The sequence below is a fragment of the Apus apus genome, chromosome 1 (assembly GCF_020740795.1).
Source record: "Apus apus isolate bApuApu2 chromosome 1, bApuApu2.pri.cur, whole genome shotgun sequence".
NCBI lineage: Eukaryota > Metazoa > Chordata > Aves > Apodiformes > Apodidae > Apus > Apus apus.
Window position 1 is genome coordinate 1040341 of NC_067282.1, and position 22514 is coordinate 1062854.

A 22514-nucleotide genomic window follows, 5' to 3' on the forward strand; every position below is an offset into this window, starting at 1 on the left:
ACTGACTGATTTTTAGCATTCTTGAAAATGTTTCAATTCCAGGCAGTTGAAATTCACAGATGCTTCATATTCTTCTTCCCCAGACGCCGAACGAGTGATAGGATTTGCCTCAGTGGACCTTTCTCCTCTTCTTTCTGGCTTCCAGCTGGTGTGTGGGTGGTACAATATTACAGATTTCAGTGGGCAGTGTCGAGGGCAGATCAAAGTAGCAGTTTCCCCTCTTCAAAACATCAATCATCTCAAGGAAGAACGACAGGCCAGGATCCGCACCCAGCCAGCAGGTTCTTCAGTGAGTCCTTCAGTTCCCTCCCCTCTGCACGTCTGATTAGAGTCCTCATCATCAGCTCTGGGGGCTTCACAAATCAAATTCACAGGACTGTAAATGGGTCTGTCTGTGTAAATGTATCAGAAACACTTAATTTCTTGATTGAGAACTCTGTGTTTCCATGGTAGCTGCAGGGCAGCTCTGGGTGCAGCACTCACTGAAACCCAGGTCATGAGCATCTCCAGTGGCTTCACTCTTGTTCCTTCGTGGGTGTTTGGGTTGGTTTTTATTATTAGGAGAATGTTGGGTAGTTGTGGATGTCTGGGAGCCTGACATTGTTCTGTTTGCTGCTTTGGGTGGCAGCTGCTGCCCAAAACCAGATGGTTAACTCAGCCTTTTGTGGGTTAGGAAATTTCTAATTTGGCAGAAGTTATTTTTCTGGAAGATTTGCCATTTCTTGTGTTGTTTTTGTTTGTTTTTTTCCTATTATATAGACGTGTCAGTTGCATTGGGTTATGACATACACGAGTATTGGAACCTCTGTAACCTGCTTTCCATCACTTTACTCTTTGGTAGTGTGAGGGGAATTAACAAATGTCTCCAAAATAAGAATGTTGAGGAATGGCACTTTGGCTCAGGACTGGAAAATCCTTTTAAAAATTTAAAACTGTTTAGAAAACAGAAGGTTTTGTTTGTTAGCTCAGCAAAATACTCCTTTCATTTCTCTGTTTTCTTGCTGTGGGAGCCTCATGTGCAGTGTTCCTCTGTGTTCTAGGTCAAGCCCAGCTTTCCAGCATTCCCCAATAATGCCACAAGCTTTTCCAAGCAGATGTCACAGGAAGGCACTTTTCCCACCCGAGAGCGGTAAGGCTGGGGGGTCTCAACCATTTTGATTCTTCTCAGGACTCAGAAACCCACCTATCTGAAGGCTGTTGGTTCTACTGAAAAAAAACCTATTGGACCCTGTCCAAGGTCTTTCCCTGTGTTTGGGCTTAAAGATTAAATCAAATCCCCTTTCCCAGTGAGAGGGTGGCCCAGGAGACAGAAATCCTGAGGCAGGTACTTTGCAACAAACCCCAGAATGTTCTGGTTCCTGCTGTCTTTCATCTGCACCCTTCTACACCAGGATTTACACCAATGCTGATTGACACCTACAATTCACATTGCTAAAACTGGCAGGTGCTTCTTCCAGGCCTTTATAAGAGTCAGGGTTGGGTTTGGGTTTCTTTTTCATGAGGATAAGAAGTGTGCCTGAGGAAAGAGCGTTCCTGATACATCCCTGCTGGAGAGCAGGGAGACACTGCAGAGGGACCTGGGCAGGCTGGGTAGATGGGATGAGGTTCAACAAGACCAAGTGCCAGGTCCTGCACTTTGGCCACAACAACCCCCTGCAGCACCACAGGCTGGGGAAGAGTGGCTGGAGAGTGGCCCAGCAGAGAGGGAACTGGGAGCACTGGTTGACAACCAGTTGGACATGAGCCAGCAGTGTGTCCAGATGGCCAGGAGGCCAATGGCATCCTGGTTTGTATCAGGAGTGGTGTGGCCAGCAGGAGCAGGGAGGTGATTCTCCCCCTGTGCTCAGCACTGATGGGGCCTCAGCTCAAGTCCTGGGTGCAGCTCTGGGCCCCTCACTGCAAGAAGGGTCTGGAGGTGCTGGAGCAGGTCCAGAGGAGACAACGAGGCTGGTGAAGGGACTGGAGGGAAAGTCTGATGAGGAGGTCAGATGATGAGGATGGGGCTTGGAGCAGCCTGGTCTAGTGGGAAGTGTCCCTGCCCATGCAGGGGTTGGGACTGGATGATCTTTAAGGTCCCTTCCAACCCAGACCATCCTGTGATTCTATAATTCCTGATGACATTTGAAGGAGCTCATTTCATCCATCAGTGGCACTTCCATGCATTTAAACATGTTGGATGTTGCTGGTTGGCAGACCTCTCACGCTCAGAGGTTTCAGACTGTTTCCTGTTGTTCAACCTAGGCCTGTGTCCAGCAGACTCAGTTCCCCTGGGACACACAGACCTCGGCACGAGGAGCACATGCAGAACGTGCGGCGGTTCCACGAGTCCCTGCAGCAGGCCCAGGGGGACCCACTGTCACTGTCATCACGTGCTTCTCTGCTCTCTGCTCTCAGGTGAGGCAGAGCTGTGGCCAGCGAGGTCATTCACAGCCCTAAGTTTGCAAAGCAGAGCTTGAACTTGAAGCACCTGTCATAGGAAGACAGGCTGGGAGAGTTGGGGTGTTCAGCGTGGAGAAGAGAAGGCTCCAGGGAGACCTGAGAGCACCTTCCAGTGCCTGAAGGGGCTCCAGGAAAGCTGGGGAGGGGCTTGGGACAAGGGCAGGGAGGGATGGGAGCAGGGGCAATGGCCTTAAAGTAGAGCAGGAGAGATTCAGGTTGGGTATCAGGAAGAAGTTCTTTACCATGAGGGTGGTGAAGCTCTGGAACAGGCTGCCCAGAGAGGTGGTGGAGGCCCCATCCTGGAGACATTCAAGGTCAGGCTTGATCAGGCTCTGAGCAACTTGATCTAGTTAAAAGGTCCCTGTGCACTGCAGTGGGGGCTGGACTAGATGACCTTTAAAGGTCCCTTCCAACCCCACACGTTCTATGATTCTATGAATTCTTGCATCCAATTTTAAAAGGGAATAAAAATTAGAATATACAATAACTGGATAAGAGGTATTGGTGGGGTATCAGTGTGGTATACAGCAGGATGAGGTGAGATGAGATAAGAAAAGCAGGGATGAGGGGGGCAAACTGCCTCAGGAGTGAAGTGCTCTAGCCATGCTGTGAGACTCTGGAGGGAACCAGCACCAGAAGTCCTTCCAAATCTGGACTGAATGCTTTGCTTCCTCCATCATGGTGCATCTGCACCACCACCCACACTAAGCCAGTAGTCTTCTGGGTTGGTTTTCACAGATACAAGAACAAGCCTGTAGGTGTTTCCATGGTGCATGAAACAGCATGTCCTTTCCTAACAAGATGCCTTTCTCCTTACTTAGAAGCTTTTTTTCTCCTGGCTAGATTCTAGGTTTAACTCAGATATGAGTTTTGGAAGAAGAATATGTGAAGAGGGCCTGCAGGAAAGCTGGGGAGGGACATTTTACAAGAGCTTGGAGTGAGAGGACAAGGGAGAATGGATCAAAACTGGAAGAGGGGAGATTTAAGTTAGACATTAGGAAGAAATTCTTTGCTGTGAGGGTGGTGAGACCCTGGCCCAGGTTGCCCAGGGAAGCTGTGGCTGCCCCATCCCTGGCAGTGTTGAAGGGCAGGTTGGATGGGGCTTGGAGCAGCCTGGGCTGCTGGGAGGTGTCCCTGCCCAGGCAGGGGGTTGGGACTGGATGATCTTGAAGGGCCCTTCCAAGTCAAACCAGGCTGTGATTCTGTGATTGAATAAATATTATCTGTAGGAATATGGGACTGAAAGAGACTTTCTGAGTCATTCCATCCCTTCCCCTGCTACCACAAGCAAAATATCTTAAAATCCTTAGATTTTAAGCAGCTGGAAATCCTCAGATTTTTATCAAGCTCAGTCATAAATCAATTCACATTCTTATCTTTATGTCTTCTATTGGAAGGCCACCTCAAATGCAGCTCCTTTGATAAAGTAAGTTTAAAACTAGCTCTTTTTTTTTTTTTTTTTTACTTCAAGCCTGAATTTCATACCAAATTCAGCTTTGTTCTGGTGTGTTGTCCTCTTGCTCAGACAGAGTAACCTCAATACTTACCTTCTGATCTGGTTTTCATCACTAACCCTTAAATCTTGCCTGTCCATATTTACCTGCTGTTGTCTGGAATGACACCAATAGAACCAGTCTGCCACAGGGTTGTTTGTTTTTCTCTTGCCAAATTGTTTGCAGGAAAAACTTGAGTGAGCTGGATGAGCTTCAAAGATACTTCAGTCAGAAGCTGACCAGGTCTTTTCCTGACTTCAGTTATGGTAGCACCTCCAAACCAAGACCTGAGGAGCCAGAGAGTGATCATCAGGGCTTGATGAGCAGAGAAGTGAATCCCAAGAGATGCTGCATTTTGGAAAAATCTGGTCAGTTGGTGTCTCAGGTCAGCAGCCTAATCCATGGTGAGTTGTCACTTGGTTTGGAGTTTTTGGTCAGAAGCTGCCTTCAAGTATCTCCTGGAATCTTCCTGGTGTCAGTGATCAGCATGAGGAGCAGCTGGGGGTGTCCAGCCTGGAGCAAAGGAGGCTGAGGGGAGACCTGCTGGCTCTGCAGCTCCTGAGAGGAGGTTGGAGCCAGGGGGGTCGGGCTCTGCTCCCCAGGAACAAGCGACAGGACCAGAGGGAACGGCCTCAAGTTGTGCCAGGGGAGGCTGAGGTTGGATCTGGGGAACAATTCCTTCCTGGCAAGGGTTGTCAGGGCCTGGCCCAGGCTGCCCAGGGCAGGGGGGGAGTCCCCATCCCTGGAGGGGTTTCCAAGCCCTGGAGATGGTGCTGAGGGACACGGGGCAGGGGTGGCCTTGGCAGGGCTGGCTTAATGCCTGGACTGGGTGATCTTAAGGGTCTTTTCCAACCAAAACAATTGTATGTTTCTACATACAGCTTTCTGAAAAAAGCCCAAAAAATCAGACAAAAGGTGAATTGTTGCTCCCTGCATTTACTGATACTCTTTTCTGTTAATCATCAGAAACTAAAAATAGCAAAGAATCTCCCAATGTGCATCAGGACAACAACAGGAAGGTGGGTGCTACACAGGGACCCAACCAGGAGGATGAAGAAGCTAGAACAGAAGAATCTCAAGGCCAACTGGAGTTGGACTCATCCAGCATCTGCAGTGATACACAGCAGCCATGTTCTTTTGGGAGATCTGTGTTTGAGAGACACATGTTGCATGAGTTCCTAGACCAAGCTATCCCTGGAGGAGAAGGTCCTTTGCCACCAGACTCCATCCAGGAAGGTGAAGGTGCTTTTGCCATCCAGCCCCACAGCGAAGAGGACTATGAAGAAGACATTATAGAGCCACGAACTCTTAATGAACTAACAACCCTGACAGACAAAACCAGCCCCTGGTCCAGTGTGGTGTCTGAAGCAGAGCAGGGTGCAGATCATCAGACTGCAGACATCAGGTCTGAAGATCAGTGCTTGGTGGATATAAGTTGTTTCCAAAGAGGAACTAGCAGACAGAGCAGCATCCTGTCTGGCATCCTACAAGGTGACAACTCAAGCATGCTCACCACCCTTAGCTCTCTCCACGCAGAGGAGAGCAGTCCTTGGGCAGCACCAGAAGGCTTTCAGAGCTTGAGCAGTGGCACAGAAACAGCTGGGAAGGAGCAGTTTCAGCCTGCTCATTTGCCAGAAGGGTCTCAAACAGCTGATGGCCCTGCAGAAGGTGGAAGTTGTGATTGGGATAGAGCAGTGGACACTAAACCTGATGAAGAGTTTCATGCAGGCTCAAAAGAACTACTGGAATCTCCTCCAGGTGTTGGTTCAACTGATTTAAAAACCACAGAAAGAGAGAAGGGGGGAACCAGTGAGGCTGCAAATGAGGATCATCAAGACAAGGAAGAAAGTGGCTCTGATGAGGTCAGTGTTCAGAGTCTGTCAGCCCAAGCAGGCTCAGAAGGATATGGTGAAAACTTTTCTGATGACAGTAGTGAAGACCCACTGGAAGAGTCAGAAAAGTCAGTCAAACCAAAAATGCTTTTGTATCCTTCTTTTCTCTTTTCTTAAACACATACTGCATTGGAGGAGCATGTCTTCTTGGTTAGAATCTCACTGGCCTCAGGGAGGAGAAATCCCCTGTGTGAAGCCCTGTTAAATGAACCTGGAGTTGGTGGCCTGGGAGGGTGTTGGAAGATCCTGGTTATGTTGGATTTCACACCATGTGGTGATGACTTCCTTACCATTTATAACCAATATATTCCTGAGAGTTATTTCATTTTCATCATTCAAGGAGGTGTTCAAGGGCAGGTTGGATGAGGCTTGTGCAGCCTGGGCTGGTGGGAGGTGTCCCTGCTCATGGCAGGGAGGTTGGAACCTGAGGATCTTTAAGGTCCCTTCCAACCTTCACCATTCTCTGATTCTATTCTATGATTTTGGGTAGTTTGAACATGCCTTCTTGCATTTTTTCCCCATCTTGTTTTTCTCCATCTATTATAGCTCTTGTGTTTATCCTGTAGTTTAATTTAATTAAACATAGTTTGATTTGCTTTTAAGATACTTGCCCATGTTTCTTGCACAGATCCCAGATTTCTCATTCAGTTTCACTAAGTTGTGTTGGAATTTTATGGGAGGTTATTACTGTTAAGCAAGTTGATGTGAGGCCAGGTGAGAGAACCAAATGTTCAGAATTATAGAATATGCATGAAAATTCATCAGCTTGACCATCCTGGGATCCAGTGAGGATTGTTCCACATCTGCAGCTCTGTGCAACTACACACTGCCACAGGTGGTTCCTTAACAGTTCTGCTCAGATCTGGTCCTGTTGTTCCCAACTTCTTCCTTCCACCCCAGCAGATGGAAGCCTCCATGAGACTGCTCAGCATTTCTTCTCATCCTTCCACAGCACTGAAAGTAAGTATGGGACATCCCTTCCTTTCCTTTATTATCCCAACTTCATGGAGTCTGGTTGTTAAAGCAGGAATGGAAGTTACTTCTCCCTGTCTTTACCTGTCAGCACTTATCTTAGAGGTGATGGCTTCCAAATCCAATCAAGGAGAACCTTTCTGATACCTCTTCTCTCTGTGAGAATCATTTTCAACGTTCATGGCTGCATTGGCAGTGATAATTATGCATTTATGTTAATCAGCTTGTCTGTGTGCTCAGTCAGTGCTGCACTTCCCCTCCACTGGGGTCAGGTGCTCGTCCCACTCTTCCTTGGCCTTTAATAAAAGGTGAGGTGCCTCATTTTGGGGACACAAGCTGCAACTTGTCAGTGATGACTCCAATGTATATATCTTTTAGATCAGGATGAAAGGAGGGAGTTTGTGGTGAGAGCCTCTCCCTGAGAGGCACCAAGGAACTGTTCTTCAACAGAGGGAGCAGCGGAGCAGTTGGAGTGATCCTTCCTCAGACAGGAGAGCTGCTTGTTGCTTTTGCTGTTTCATGGGTGGTTTTCTATGCATAAATATTGATTTGCTGCAGGAGGTTTGTGGCTCAGTTGTTTTGAGGTCAAATGTCATGATTTTCCAGCCACAGCTTTGCTGGGGATGTTGATGTGGACCTGGGCACTGCACCAGCTGGGCTGTTTGTTTCCCTCTCCCAGGAAAGATAATGTGCTTGTTTCCCTCCTTATGATCTGGGAACAAGCACTCCAAGGAACATTTATGCAATCAGAAACAGCTTGCTTGATTCAACAGAACAGAAACAGGCAGGATCTAATAGCTCTGAAGTGATGGAAATCACTTTAAATAAATAAACATGTTTACAGCCCAGGTAAGACATAGAGTATTTGCTGGTGGGTGTTGTAAAAATGGGATTTATTTTTTTGCTGATATCAAGCTGATATCAGCTTGACTTGAATTCCCTCTCTCTGCAGTGGCTGGAAACACACTCCTGAAAGTAATTAATAATTAGGGAGAATATTAGCAAGGCCCTATTTGGATATATCTGACCTTAAATGAGCTTAATTCCAGGATTAGCTACAGCAACTCCTTCGGAGTAGCTCTTGTAGGGGCTGTTGTGACAGGACTCAGTTGTGCACCCAGCATCACACTCTGTATGGAGAACAAGAAGTCTTTTGCTTGTGCAAAATGGCAAGAATGATAATGGCAAAACAGAATTCAGCAGAGCTGCTTCCTCATGGTTTTGTTCTCAGTCAGCCTGGAGAACATCAGCTGCTAAATCTGGATTTGCTTGGTTTCTGCACAGTTCAGCAAACACCGAGTATGACGGCAAGGCTGAAACCCGAGCTGTTCTCCTCTGGGGATCAGCAGGCCCCTCTTGCTCACGTGGCAGCTGGCAAACCTCTCTCCTGGTGTTCCTGCCACCTTCCCCTGGCTTGTCTGACTCCTGCTTTCCCTGGCTTCCTACGTAAAATGGTGAGGAAACCAGCGAGGAGTCGTTGTCGTAGAATCATAGGATGCCAGGCTGGAAGGGACCTCAAGGATCACCTGGTCCAGTCTTACAAGGTTGGATCATCTGGTCCAACATTCTGAGACAGAAGGGTCCTCTGAGCTCATCCTGCAAGGATACAGGGATCTGAGGAGGTGCTGCAGCAGCTCAAGCCTCAGCCTGGGTGCTGTGCTCACCTTCCAGGGACCTGAGTTTTACAAAACACCAGGAAATCTACATTTTTTTAACCTTTTTCCTCCACTACATCAGACTCAGCCTTCCAGTTCTTGAGGTTCTTCCCAGCTCACCTCTTCCACACTGGTCACCTGCTCTCCTGTCTGACCCAGCAATCCTGGTTCAACTTCTGCCACTATTTCAGTTCAGCAAGCAGCTTTGTGCTTTTCTCCTCTCAGTCCTTTTCCAAACAGTTTCTGATGCAACTTAGGGTTTTTGGGGGGCAGGAGAAAGTTGTTAAAACATTGAGGAGTTAATAAACTTCATTAAAAGAGCTAGATTTTTTTTTTTCCTCCTCACCTCTGAATATTCCCAAAGGGTAAGAAACAGGACAAAGGAAATGGTCTCAAGTTGTGCCAGGGAAGGTTTAGATTTGATACTGGGAAAAACTTCTTCACTGAAAGGGTAATTAAACAGTGGAACAGGCTCCTGGAGAGGTGGTTGAGTCTCCATCCCTGGAGGTGTTCAGAAGACCTCTAGATGTGGTGCTGAGGGCCATGGTTTAAGCATTGGACTTGGTAGAGTTGAGCTAATGGTTGGTAGAGTTGGGTTATGGACTCGATGATCTTAAAAGTCTTTTCCAACCTGAATGATTCTGTGATCCTGTGATTTGTGTATGCATGGATTTACCCTCAGAGTGAGTTAGAAAGAACTCTTCAACAACACAGACTTGGGCAGATTCAGAGTTAAGAGGCTTTTAGCAATGGTCCAGCCATCCTTTCTCAGTCATAATGTTTCTTCTTGATCTGCTCCCACTTCAGTCCCAGCCACCCAAGCTCTTCTTTTCCCTTACTCAGCTTCTCCAGAGAGCAGAGCTCAGGCTTCTTTCTACCCACTAAATCCACCTTCCTGGCCTGCCAAGCAGAAATCATAGAATCCCAGGCTGGTTTGGGTTACAAGGGACCTTTAAGATCATCCAGTCCCACCCCTGCCATGGGCAGGGACACCTCCCAGCAGCCCAGGCTGCTCCAAGCCCCATCCAACCTGCCCTTCAACACTGCCAGGGATGGGGCAGCCACAGCTTCCCTGGGCAACCTGGGCCAGGCTCTCCCCACCCTCACAGCCCAGAATTTCTTTCTAATGTCCAACCCAAATCTCCCCTCTTCCAGTTTTGATCCATTCCCCCTTGTCCTCTCACTCCAAGCCCTTGTCATAGAATCATAGAATGATTTCAAAACTCTTTTTTTCCCTCACTCAACTTACCCAGAGAACAGGGCTCAGGCTTTTACCCACTAAATCCACCCTCTTAACCTGCCCAACAGAAATGACCACGTTCTCTTTCATTTTCACCATCAGAAAAGGAGGAAAAGGTGGCTGGGTTCTTCACACCTCTTTGGGAGTTGCTGGCTGTGCTCTGGGCTTTCATCCAAACCTTTTCCTGGCCCGGAAGGCAAAGTAGTTGCAAGGTCACTCCAGAGATGGGCTGTAGTCTATTGACACAGATCTCTTTTCATTCCTTCCTCCCTGTGCACAAACAAAACCAGCCTTTCAATCTGCTGAGCCACAGGGCTGACAGGTTCTCCCCTTCACTTAACAGAATTCTTTGACCTTGAAATAAACCACCACCCCCACCCCCCCCAACACCTATAAAATGCTAATAAATCTGTTTACTTTGCCCTGGCACTCAGCACTTGGATAATCCTTGGCTGGTTTCAGTGTCACTGTCCTGTCTATAAAAAGAAAAGTGAAGGGTGATCTGTGTCTAGGTCCTCTTTCCTCTTGCATCTTTCTGGTCAAACGTGTGTGTTTTGGGGCTGAGCATCAGGGACATCAGGGACTCTGTGTCCCTCTGGCTTAGGGACAGAGAAGGAGAAACTCAGGACAAGCTCAGGTCATGGTCTGAACTGCTCAAACATGTTTTGGAGACAAGAAATGGTGTGAACACCCCATTTCAAATGTGTGCTCCCAAAACGATGCAGGAAGTTGAAAACCCTGGCTGTTTGAGACTGTTTGATGTGTCTTGGAGCATCTTCAAAATGCAGCAGTGAGGCTGGAATGTCTTGTTAAATGTGTGTGTGTGTGTGAGGAGTTTGCATATTTCAAAGAGAAACAGCTTCACACAGAGGCCAGTGCAGAAGTGCAGCTCTTTCCTGCAGCCATACCCCAAAACTGGTGGTGAAGTTAAACCTGCAGATGAAATTTTATCAAGCTTCTCGTCATCTCTGTGAGCTGTGAGTTTTCACTCTGCTCTTAAACTTCTCTTTGAGCTTCTAAACTTCTCTTTTGCTTCACACCTGTGCACGTGGCATGGCAGCAAGAAGAGCCACAGAGCTGTCACAGCTGGAGAAGATCTCTTAAGATCACTGAGGCCAAAGAAGGCATGGAGTGGTGGGGACAGTTTCAAGAATCCCAGAATGCCAGGTTGGAAGGGACCTCAAGGACCATCTGGTCCAACCTTTCCAGGCACAACTCCAGTTGACATGAGGTGGCTCAGCACCCTGTCAAGCTGAGGCTTCAAACTGCCCAATGTGGGGGAATCCACCACTTCCCTTGGGAGACTGTTCCAATGTTGGACTGTCCTGATGGGGAAACATTTCCCTCTTGTGTCCAATGGGAATCTCCCCAGGAGCAACTTGTGCCCATGACCCCTTGTCTTTTCCATGGGACTCCTTGTAAACAGGGAGTCTCCATCTTCTTGGCAGCCCCCCTTTAAGGATTGGAACATGGTGATAAGGTCTCCCTGAAGCCTTCTCTTCTCCAGGCTGAACAAGCCCAGTGTTCTCAGCCTCTCCTCAAGCTGAAATAAGGGGAGATTTAGATGAGATATAAGGAAGAAATTCTTTGCTGTGAGCTCCCAAACCTCTCCTACAGCTGGAAGCTCATTTTTAGGAAGGTGCATCTTCTCACCTCTGGTGCACACAGTGACATGAAAATGGGAGGAGGAGGAGGATTTTAGCCACTTCCACCCGAAACAACACGCGAGGGGGATATTTTCCACTTGTTTCCTGGCAGCCAGGAGTGTACAGCCTGCTCTTCATCACCTTGGTGGCATCAAATAGCAGCAGCCACCTGCTCTTGTGTCCTGTTGTCACCTTCAGAGCACAGTGCTCTTTCAGGGTGTGTTGCTGAGTGAGGGGCAGCACGTTCTGCAGCAGCATTTTTGGCAGACCAGATCAAAAACCAACAGTCTGTGACTCAGGAGAAGTACCGTGGGACCCCCTGGATTGTGAACTCTTAAGAACAAAGGAGAAAATCTCATTTCTCCTTTAGAATCAACTTCAACCATTCCTACAACCAGGGTGAGGTTCTTTTCCAGCTGGTTTAGGTCACTGGGTTAGTGCAAAGCAAAAAAAAAAAGTCCTTTCCTGCCTGCAGAAACACTGAGCTGTGCTGCTGGCTCTGGGGGATCTGGGATTCTCAAGGCCATTTTATTCTCTTTTCCTGAATCTTATCCCACACACTCTGTTCCCTGCTCTTCTGAGCTGCAGGACTTAGCAGCTGCTCCCCCTGCAATTCATTAGAATTCTCCTGGTGGGTCAGGAAAATGTTTGTTCCTTATACTGAAAACATGAGTTCCTGGCTCTCAGTTCCTAACTGGGCACAAAGGCACCTGTAGCACAACCACTCGTGAGGGGGAATTGTGGAAAGTGCAGTTTCCTGACCCTTTGAAATAGGATAAACTGGATATTTTGGGTCATTTCCTAGAGAGCTGTTGCTTTTTACAAGGGCATGTAGTGATAGGACAAGGGGGGTGGTTTTAAGCTGGATGAGAGAAGATTTAGGTTAGACATTAGGAAGAAATTCTGGGCTGTGAGGGTGGGGAGAGCCTGGCCCAGGTTGCCCAGGGAAGCTGTGGCTGCCCCATCCCTGGCAGTGTTGAAGGGCAGGTTGGATGGGGCTTGGAGCAGCCTGGGCTGCTGGGAGGTGTCCCTGCCCATGCAGGGGTGGGGCTGGATGATCTTGAAGGTCCCTCCCAACCCAAACCAGTCTGGGATTTGGTGATTCTCTACTTTAAACCTTCTACTGTTTTAAATGGCACTTGGTTCCTGCGAGCTCTTCACGTGCAGGTGGTTCCAGACAATCTGGTTTTAAGTGGTCTTAAGCAGTGCTGTCACAGGACTAACACTCCATGTGCTCACTCCTGGAGCCTGTAAAGTGCAGGGGACCAAGCACAAGGAATCCCCAAACCTTTTTATTCCTTTAAAAAAAGCCATTTCCCTCCCCAGATGGTGCAGATCAGAGCAGGGAGCTCAGGAGGGAGCTCATCACCTCAGGAGACCTTTCCCCTGTGTCTGTGCCCAGCGAGGCCAAGCCCAGCTGGGATGGAGAAGCAGCCCAGGGATGTAGGTGAAAGGCCAGGACGACAGATCAGCTTTCAGAATCAAACCCCACTGACCAAGGGACCTCCCTGCCCTGCAGCTCATGAGGGACGTGTCCTGAAACAGCCCCACGTGCTTCAGCCTCTGAGGGCAGCTGGAATCGGGTCTCTCCTCTCTGGGTGCTTCACAGGCACGACCTGCTCTGCACGAGCTGGGGAGAAATGAGAGTGTCTTTGTACACTGAGAGCAACTGAAACAGCTGAGAGGGAGTGTGAGGGCTGGGGGATGTCTCCTAACCCAGATGATCATAGAGCCACAGAATGGTTTGGGTTGGAACGGAACTTCAAGATCATCTAGATCCAACCCCTGCATGGGCAGGGCCACCTCCCAGCAGCCCAGGCTGCTCCAAGCCCCATCCAACCTGCCCTTCAACACTGCCAGGGATGGGGCAGCCACAGCTTCCCTGGGCAACCAGGGCCAGGCTCTCCCCACCCTCACAGCCCAGAATTTCTCCCTCACATCTCAGCTCCAGCTCCCTCTGCCAGCTGGAAACCCTTCCCCCTGCTCCCAGCCCTCCCTGCCCTTGTCCCAAGCCCCTCCCCAGCTTTCCTGGAGCCCCTTCAGGCCCTGGAAGGTGCTCTCAGGTCTCCCTGGAGCCTTCTCTTCTCCAGGCTGAACACCCCAACTCTCCCAGCCTGGCTCCAGAGCAGAGCTGCTCCAGCCCTCCCAGCATCTCCGGGGCCTCCTCTGGCCTCTCTCCAACAGCTCCGTGTCCTTCCTGTGCTGGGGACCCCAGAGCTGTTCCCAGCCCTGCAGGGGGGTCTCAGCAGAGCAGAGCAGAGGGGACAATCCCCTCCCTGGCCCTGCTGCTCACGCTGCTGGTGACACAGCCCAGGACACGGGTGGGTTCTGGGCTCCAGCACTGGGTGCTGCCTCATGTTGAGCTTCTCATCCACCATCAGATCCGTTCTCCACCCTATCTGTATTTGTGCTTGGGATGCCCCAAGCCAGGTGCAGGACCTTGCACATGGCCTGGTTGAACTTCATGATGTTAAAATGTCCCTGCTCCCAAGTAACGAGAGAACAAGAGGAAATGGCCTCAAGTTGCACCAGGGGAGGCTCAGATTGGAAATTAGGAAGGATTTATTTCCTGGAAGAGTGGTCAAGGGTTGGAATGGGCTGCCCAGGGCAGTGGTGGAGTCACCATCCCTGGAGATGTTCAAAGAACATGTAGACGTGGCACTTTGCGACCTGGTTTAGTGGAGATGGTGGTGTTGGTTTAGTGGTTGGACTTGGTGATCTCAGAGGTCCTTCCCAACCTTAATGATTCTCTGATTCTATGATTTTTTTTCCCAAACCAACAGGTGTTTTTTTTCCCAAACAGTTGCCTCTCAGTGCATGGAACGAGAGGAAAAACCCCTCTGAGGAGACACACTGAGCAACAGAAAACACCTCCTGAGGGATTTTTCCATGTGTCCAACCTCCCTCACTGCGCACGACCTCGTGCTTTGGGGCCACCAGAAAAGGGGCACAGGGCAGAGGTGACTCCAACCTCCTGTTCCTTCTCTCCTCAGAGCAGCAGCCGAGGGCAGCCAGGGCACATCCCGCACCGGAGGCCGGCCCGGCCCAGGCCCAGGGCTGATCTCTCAGAAGAAGAAGCCAGAAGGATCTCCAGGATCTTCTCTGCTCGGCTGTCCAAGAAGGAATAACGTTGGTGAGAGGCCATCTGTGGAAGCTGCTTCCTCAACCTGATGCATCAGCAGACTCTGGGTCCTCCAGGGAAGAGGAGGTTGACGCCGTAGGTTTCAGGCTCTGGTTTTTAATTTGCCTAATTAGTGTCTCGTTGGAGAGACAGAAAGCCTGGTGGTCAACCAAGGGGAGCTGAGAGACCATGTGTCTTGCAAGGGCAGGTCCCCGATGAGACTCATGGCTTTGGGTAGCCAATGAGCTGTTCCCTCATCTGCAGATACTCCAGGTGTGGGATTGATTGATGTGAAATGTCTCCAATTAACCTCTTGGGTTTATTTTGAGTAAACACAAATAATCCCCTTTGGAGACGGCTCCTTCAGCCACGTGCTGGGGAACGTCAGCAATTTGCCCTCCCATCAACGAGCAGAGAAATGTCACCTCCCAGCAGGCATGGAAGATGAGCTCCTTCCCCAGTGGCCTTTCCAAAATAGTTGGTGGGAAGGGTAACTTGTGGATTCCAGAGGGATCTTCGTGCCCAAGGTGCTTGTGGAAACGCAGGCCAAGGATGCTGTAAAATTCCGACCTGCGTACGGAGGGTTGTGCTTGGAAGATGGATTTTTTTTAATATTTAAATTATTTTTATACATGTTCGTGTCGGGTACCTCGGGATAAGGGGCTTTGATATGAACTGATTGAATTTTGTGCTGCTCCTCCCCAGTGTTTGGGTTTCAATAAAATCCCCCTGGTTTCTTGGCCGGTGCCAAGCGTCGCGCTGCCGGGTCACGAGCCTGGTGTTCCCAGGTGACTGGGAATCCTTCCCCCCTGGGGACAGGCAGGAGGGGGGGTCCTAGAAATGCTTCCTGGAAGGTGGTGGGGCTGGGGACAGGTGTGAAGGTCACTGCTCTGCCAAGGGTTTGAATTGTCACCAGGTGGTGCAGCCTGCGTGAAACGGGGTGGATCTCTGAGCTGCTTTTCAAACCCGGCTTCGGATTCGGGATTTAAGGTTTTAAGGTCTGCTCTGCTGAGACCCCCCTGCAGGGCTGGGAGCAGCTCTGGGGTCCCCAGCACAGGAAGGACACGGAGCTGTTGGAGAGAGGCCAGAGGAGGCCCCGGAGATGCTGGGAGGGCTGGAGCAGCTCTGCTCTGGAGCCAGGCTGGGAGAGTTGGGGTGTTCAGCCTGGAGAAGAGAAGGCTCCAGGGAGACCTGAGAGCACCTTCCAGGGCCTGAAGGGGCTCCAGGAAAGCTGGGGAGGGGCTTGGGACAAGGGCAGGGAGGGCTGGGAGCAGGGGGAAGGGTTTCCAGCTGGCAGAGGGAGCTGGAGCTGAGATGTGAGGGAGAAATTCTGGGCTGTGAGGGTGGGGAGAGCCTGGCCCTGGTTGCCCAGTGAAGCTGTGGCTGCCCCATCCCTGGCAGTGTTGAAGGGCAGGTTGGATGGGGCTTGGAGCAGCCTGGGCTGCTGGGAGGTGTCCATGCCCATGCAGGAGTGGGACTAGATGATCTCTAAGGTCCCTTCCAACCCAAACCTGATTCTTGATAGGATTCTGTTCACAGCCACACTCGAAAGGGCCTTGAGCACAGGAGGGATTTTACCTCCAAGCCTCCTGCGTGGCCCCTGCCCTTGGGTTGCTCCACGTGAGCTCGGAGGACACGTTACACCACGGGCAGGAAATCCTGCTGGAAAGTTTGGCAACTGCCCGGGATGAATTACAGCTGCCTGGTCCCTGCCAGGGGCCAGGGGGTCAGAGGTGCCCCACGTGGGGTGCCCTCGGGGCTGCGCTGCCTCTCAACTGCTGCTGGCAAAAGCCTCAGGTGTCTTGATCTCCTCCTTCCCAAGTACATTTGGGTTAAAAAACCAAAATCACTTCCCTATCCCTGAGGTCCCAGTGGCCACCAAAGTGGCAGGACCATGGGGTGGGGTGCTGCTGCCCCATAGTTTTGATGCTGGTGGGCTGGGCAGGACCCCTTCCCACCCCCAGCCATGCCATGTGGGGAGGGGGCAGGGGTCTGGATCAGCCACCCCGTCACGGGTACAGGTGACCCCGCTCTGATCAGCTCAAATGGCACCAGGGGAACAGGGTTTCACTGTCACCCGATCCTGGTGGACACTGGAATGTCCTCCCGGGTGTTATTTAAGGGGGGGCCAAGGAGGAGCTCTCAGGGCTGATGGCTCCAAGGAGAAGGGTCTAAAGAAGGAGGCAGGACACGGTGCCCCCCAGGTCCCTACGGTGAGGACGTGGTCATCGTGGGAGAGACTCTTCACTGAGCACCCCTGTTGTGGTGGGACAGGGTGGGTGGGAGCAGCAAATCCCACAGCAGCCCCGGGTTGGGCGAGGAAAGCCCCGTGCCTCAGTTTCCCCAGCGATGGAAGATTTTGGTGTTTCAGGATTTGGCTTTTTTTTCTTTTTTTTTTTTTGGGGGGGAAGGGGGTTTGTGTATTGGAACCAGCCAGAACCTCCGGGGCCACCACATCGTCACCTCGTGTCCCGCCAGGCGACGCCTGCTTGAATCTCCACCCGACCCAACATCCCGACTCCCCTCCTTCCTTTCCAGCCCCTCTGCCCACCATGGTGGGTCTGAAACCCTGTGAGGTGCCTCCAACAGCTGCTGTCAAGTTCCTCAGCGCGGGCACGGCCGCCTGCATCGCCGACCTCTGCACCTTCCCCCTGGACACCGCCAAAGTGCGGCTGCAGGTACCACCCCTCCCACCCACCCCACCCCACCCCTGGACCACCTCCCACCCCAGAACCCACCCCATCCACCTCCCACAGATCCAAGGCGAGGTGAGGATCCCCCGGAGCTCCAGCACCCTGGAATACCGGGGGGTTGTGGGGACGCTGAGCACCATGGTGAGGACGGAGGGGCCCGGCAGCCTGTACCGGGGGCTGGTGGCCGGGCTGCAGCGCCAGATGAGCTTCGCCTCCATCCGCATCGGCCTCTACGACTCGGTCAAGCAGCTCTACACCCCCAAGGGTGCTGAGAGTGAGTGGGGGGAGATGGTGGGGACCCCATCCCTCAGGACCCCATCCCCGTGAAGCCCCCCCCCCCCCCCCCACGAAGGGAACAGCCCACGCTGAGGGGAACAACCCACTCCAAGATGACGTGCTCACTGCTGCTCGGCCCAGGGTCTCCACATAGATGAGGGTTCCCTCACAACTGGGGGTCCCCACAGCTTTGGGGGATTCCCCTCACAGCCTGGGTCCCTGCAGGGCTGGGGGGGGGCCCTTCAGAGTTGGGATCCCCTGTAGGGCTGGGAGTCCCTACACAGTTAGGGGTCCCCTCAAAGCCAGAGACCCCACGGGGCTGGGGGTCCCTACACAGCTGGGGGGTCTGCACAGGGCCAGGGAGTCCTTGCACAGCCAGGGGTAGGGGTGGGGGGGAGGGGAAGGCCCCTCACAGCCGGGGGTCCCAACAGGGCCAGGGACTCTCCTCCAGGTCCAGAGGCTCCCACAGGACTGAGGGTCCTTGCTTGGCCAGGGGTCCCTGCAGGATTGGGGGTCCCTGCATGGCTGGGGTCCCTGTGGGGTCAGGGGTCCCTACAGGGTCAGGTGTCCCCACAGGGCCAGGGGTCCCTGCAGGATTGGGGGTCCCTGCATGGCTGAGGTCCCTGCAGGGTCAGGGGTCCCTACAGGGTCGGGTGTTCCCACAGGGCCAGGGGTCCTCAGAGGGCCAGGGGTCCCTGCAGGGTTAGGGGTCCCTGCATGGCTGGGGTCCCTGTGGGGTCAGGGGTCCCCTCAGGGTCAGGTGTCCCCACAGGGCCAGGGGTCCCTGCAGGGTTAGGGGTCCCTGCAAAATCGGGGGTCCCTGCATGGCTGGGGTCCCAGTGGGGTCAGAGGTCCCCTCAGGGTCGGGGGTCCCCACAGGGCCAGGGGTCCCTGCAGGGTTAGGGGTCCCTGCAGGGTCGGGAGTCCCTGCATGGCTGGGGTCCCAGTGGGGTCAGGGGTCCCTGGGGGGTCAGGTGTCCCCACAGGGCCAGGGGTCCCTGCAGGGTCGGGGGTCCCTGCAGGGCTGGGGGTCCCTGCATGGCTGGGGTCCCAGTGGGGTCAGGGGTCCCTGCAGGGTTGAGGTCCCCACAGGGTTGAGGTCCCCACAGGGCTGGGGGTCCCCACAGGGCCAGGGGTCCCCCCCAGAGCGGGGGGTCCCATTGCCCCTCCCCTGCAGGCACGGGGCTGTGGGTGCGGCTGCTGGCGGGCAGCACCACGGGGGCAGTGGCCGTGGCCTGTGCCCAACCCACCGACGTGGTCAAGGTGCGGTTCCAGGCCCACGGGGCGATGCCGGAGAGCGGGCGCCGGTACCGCGGCACCGTGGCTGCCTACAGAACCATCGCCAGGGAGGAGGGAGTCCGGGGGCTCTGGAGAGGTAGGGGTGGGTGGGAAGAGGGATGGGGACACGGATCAGGGTGGGAGTGAAGAAGGGGATGGGGACGGGAATGAGGATGGGGACAGGGATGGGGGACCGTGAAGAAGGGAAAGGGGATGGGGACGAGGATGAGGATGGGGATGAGGACATGGATGGTGGTGGGAAGGGCTTGGGGACAGGGGCAGGAGGGGATGGGGATGCAGGTGGGATAGAGTGGAGATAGGGATGGGAGCAGGGACAAGGATGGAGTACCAGATAGGGAGGGGACAGGGATGGGGGTGGGAAGTAAGGAAGAGATGGTGATGGGATGGGAATGGGGACAGGGACAGGGCTGGGATGGAGACGGCAAGAGGGATGGGATAGGGGTGGGAACAGGGCCAAGGATGGGCACAGGGATGCGTATCAGGAAGGGGACAGGGATGGGGATGCAGATGCAGACAGGGATGAGCGTAATAGTGGGAACAGGGATGGAGGTTGGGAAGGGGATGGGGACAGGGATGGGAATGAGGATAGGGACAGGCATGGGGATGGGTACAGGAACAGCAGAGCTGGGGCACCCATCCAGGATGGTCCGGGGGGTGGGATGTGACCACCCTCCCCGATGCCTCCACCCTCCTGCACAGGGACACTGCCCAACATCGCCCGCAACGCCATCATCAACTGCGGGGAGCTCGTCACCTACGACCTCATTAAGGACGCGCTGCTGCGGGCACAGCTGATGACAGGTGAGGACAGGGCAGGGGGGACACAGCTGGGGGATGTCCCTGTCCCTCTGATCCTCCACCCAGGCCCAGGGCACTGGTGGAGTCACCACCCCTGGAGGCGTCCAAAAACCGTGTGGATGTGGCACTTCAGGAGATGATTTAGTGGGGATGGGGATGTGGGGTTGACGGTTGGACTGGCTGCTCTTCCAAACTTCTATGGTTCTGTGATTCTCCACCCCGCAGACAATGTCCCCTGTCACTTCGTGGCAGCTTTTGGGGCTGGTTTCTGTGCCACGGTGGTGGCATCTCCCGTGGACGTGGTGAAGACGCGGTACATGAACGCCGGTCCCGGGCAGTACCGGAACGTCCTCAGCTGCATCCTGGCCCTGATCATGCAGGATGGGGTCTCTGGCTTCTACAAGGGGTGAGTCTGGGGACACGTCCCCACCACACTCAGTGCACCCACCTGCACAAACACCAGCGTGGACCAGCTCCCCACTGACAACACCCTGAGCACCACCGCACTGCCCAGCCCGCCCCAGATGTCCCAACCCTTGTGCCACCACCCGGGGCACCAGGCAGGGCCGTGGGGACCACAAGGGGGGGTGGTTCCCACCATGTCCCCTCTTTCCTGGCACAGGTTTGTCCCCTCCTTCCTGCGCCTGGGCTCCTGGAACGTGGTGATGTTCATCTCCTACGAGCAGCTGCAGCGCGCGGCGGCGCTGGCCCGGTCCTGAACACCCTCCCCCAACACCCTGTCCCCTCTCGTCAGCGTTGACGAGACACTGGAGTAAATTATATTAATTGCTGAAGCAGTTGGGGGAGGGGGACAGGGACGCTGAACACCCCCAGCCCCACGGGGACCCTCCAAGAAGGACCTGGAAGATGGAAGGAGAAACGACGCTGTTGGTGGAGAAATGACACTGTTGGTGGAGAAATGACACTGTTGGTGGAGAAATGACACTGTTGGTGGACCAACGTGGGAGGAGGGAGGTTTCCAGAGAGGAGTTTAGGGAGGAAGGAAAAAAAAAAAACGTCAACAGGTGTTTTTTCCAGCTGGGAAGAAGCACCATTTCCCAGGAAGAAGGCAAAGGGGGGGCTGAGGTGAGGGCCGGAGGACGCGGCGATTCCTGTTATTCCCCACTGGCACTTCCAATAAACCACCCCTATGGGGTGTGACCACGGCAGGACTTGGGGTCACCTGGTTGTTTTTGGTTTTTTTTGGGGGGGGTTGTTTAGGGTCGTTCTGCCAACCCTGAGGTGCTGCTGGAAAAGGCAAAGGTCTTCTCTGAAAGGAAAGAGCCGTTTGGCTTCCCGGGGCATCGGGCGCCATCGGGACGCGGCTTCAGCAGAGACAAGTTCTGTGATTGGGGGGGGGGAAGCATCGAGGCCACCTGTGGGGGTCCAGGGCCACCTGTGGGTACCAAGAGCTGCTGCCCCCTTCTCTGGGGAGGCACCTCCAGCCCCATTCCCTGGGGATGAGGATCCAGCCCCCACTGCAACATGGGGGGCTCCTCCCTCAGCGCAACCTGCTGTAGGTGAGGATCTAACCCGGGTCCTTGTGGCTGCAGGGACCCCCATACCCGGGGATCCCCTCCCCCCCATCTCCTCTAGGCTGTCCTGGGTATCCCCAGGGAACCCCTCTATCCCTCCTTGGGGACCCCCCCCCCATTCCCAGAGAAGCTCTCCCAACACTTCCTGGATGGGGATCCCAGGGGACTTGCCCCCCCCCCCCCATCCTTCCCAGGCTGACTTGGGGACCCCCAGCCCCAGGGACCCCCCCATATTCCTTCTGGGGTGCACCAAGGACCCTCCTTCCAGGGAACACCCCCCCCATCCCTTCCCTCAAGCCTCCCCCCCATTGTATGGGGGGGCAGGGGTCATGCCTGGCCACAACGACCCCCAGTCCCTGCCACCAGGGACCCCAACCTCCCACCTCCCAGGGGGGCCATCACACCCACAGTGGGCAGGCGTCCCCCCCTTCTCCTTTCCCCATGACTGGGTGACCCCATTTTTTCCCCAGCTGCTGGAAGTGGACACCCTAAGCAGGGAGGGGACACCCCATGGAGCAGGTGGACAACCCATGGGGGTCCCAGCTCCAGCTGGACCCCCCCCTGGTGCCAGCCTGGAAGCTTGGAGAGGGGTGGGAGGGAAGGAATAGGGGGGGAGGGTGTAACAGGCAAAAAATGGGACACTCTTTCAGGGCCCCAGCTCTCCTAGGTGGGACAAACCCCCTCAGTTTCTGTCCTCCTCTCCTGCACCCTAAATGAGACAACTTTCCATGGCCAGCTCTCCACAGGACAACTCTCCAGCAGATGCCACCACTCCTCCCTCCACCCATTCTGGCCCCTCTCTGCTGGTCACCCACCAGCACCTGCACCAGGGTTGGGTTCAAGCCCACCTGAGGTGCCCCCAACAGCTCCCATGAAGGTCGTGGGGGCCAGGATGGCCACCTGTGTGGTGGACCTCATCACCTTCCCCTTGGACACCACAAAGTGTGGCTGCAGGTGAGCTGGGCTCCTCCTTAGCCCCAAATCCCACAGCCCAGGAGGGTCCCACACTCCCAGAAATCCTCTTCACTGCAGGTGATCCCATCCTAACCACCCAACCCATGGCCTGGGGAGCACACAGGGTGCACCCCTAAAATAATCGGGGCTCATGAGCCACTTCAGGGGTGGAAGCACCATCTCCCTGGGATGGGATGAGCTGACCTTCCAGTGCCTGAAGGGGCTCCAGGAAAGCTGGGGAGGGGCTTGGGACAAGGGCAGGGAGGGATGGGAGCAGGGGGAAGGGTTTCCAGCTGGCAGAGGGAGCTGGAGCTGAGATGTGAGGGAGAAATTCTGGGCTGTGAGGGTGGTGAGACCCTGGCCCAGGTTGCCCAGAGAAGCTGTGGCTGCCCCATCCCTGGCAGTGTTGAAGGGCAGGTTGGATGGGGCTTGTGCAGCCTGGGGTGGTGGGAGGTGTCCCTGCCCATGCACTGGATGATCGTGAAGGTCCGTTCCAACTCA

General features: G+C 53.8%; 2 protein-coding genes across 5 annotated transcripts in view; both read left to right on the forward strand.

Moving 5' to 3' along the window:
• Positions 1-15205, forward strand: part of C2CD3 (C2 domain containing 3 centriole elongation regulator) — a 53650-nt gene extending 38445 nt beyond the window's left edge. Inside the window, exons 27-33 of one of the 3 annotated variants that reach the window (XM_051608641.1) lie at positions 84-289; positions 1041-1129; positions 2242-2394; positions 4119-4336; positions 4899-5916; positions 6685-6784; positions 14331-15205. In XM_051608641.1, coding sequence (XP_051464601.1) covers positions 84-289; positions 1041-1129; positions 2242-2394; positions 4119-4336; positions 4899-5916; positions 6685-6784; positions 14331-14465 — 1919 coding nt within the window. In that variant the 3' untranslated portion in view covers positions 14466-15205. The other 2 variants (XM_051608642.1, XM_051608643.1) reach the window with 2 other exon arrangements.
• Positions 15206-16571: 1366 nt separating this feature from the next.
• LOC127380177 (mitochondrial uncoupling protein 3-like) lies at positions 16572-20520 on the forward strand. 2 transcript variants are annotated; one of them, XM_051608777.1, is made up of 7 exons: positions 16572-16671; positions 16997-17136; positions 17215-17425; positions 18605-18802; positions 19426-19527; positions 19750-19930; positions 20147-20520. In XM_051608777.1, exons 2-7 carry the CDS (start codon positions 17011-17013, stop codon positions 20241-20243), a joined length of 915 nt encoding a protein of 304 aa, XP_051464737.1. In that variant the 5' UTR covers positions 16572-16671; positions 16997-17010; the 3' UTR covers positions 20244-20520. The 2 variants fall into 2 exon arrangements, with proteins under 2 accessions (XP_051464737.1, XP_051464738.1); XM_051608778.1 differs by having other exon boundaries at positions 16582-16733.
• Positions 20521-22514: the final 1994 nt, after the last annotated feature.

Coding starts and splice junctions, on each gene's coding strand:
- LOC127380177 (XM_051608777.1), top strand. CDS start 17,011: ATGGTGGGTCTGAAACCCTGTGAGGTGCCTCCAACAGCTGCTGTCAAG. Junction 17,137..17,214: donor CCGCCAAAGTGCGGCTGCAG/GTACCACCCCTC, acceptor CACCTCCCACAG/ATCCAAGGCGAGGTGAGGAT. Junction 19,931..20,146: donor GTCTCTGGCTTCTACAAGGG/GTGAGTCTGGGG, acceptor TTCCTGGCACAG/GTTTGTCCCCTCCTTCCTGC.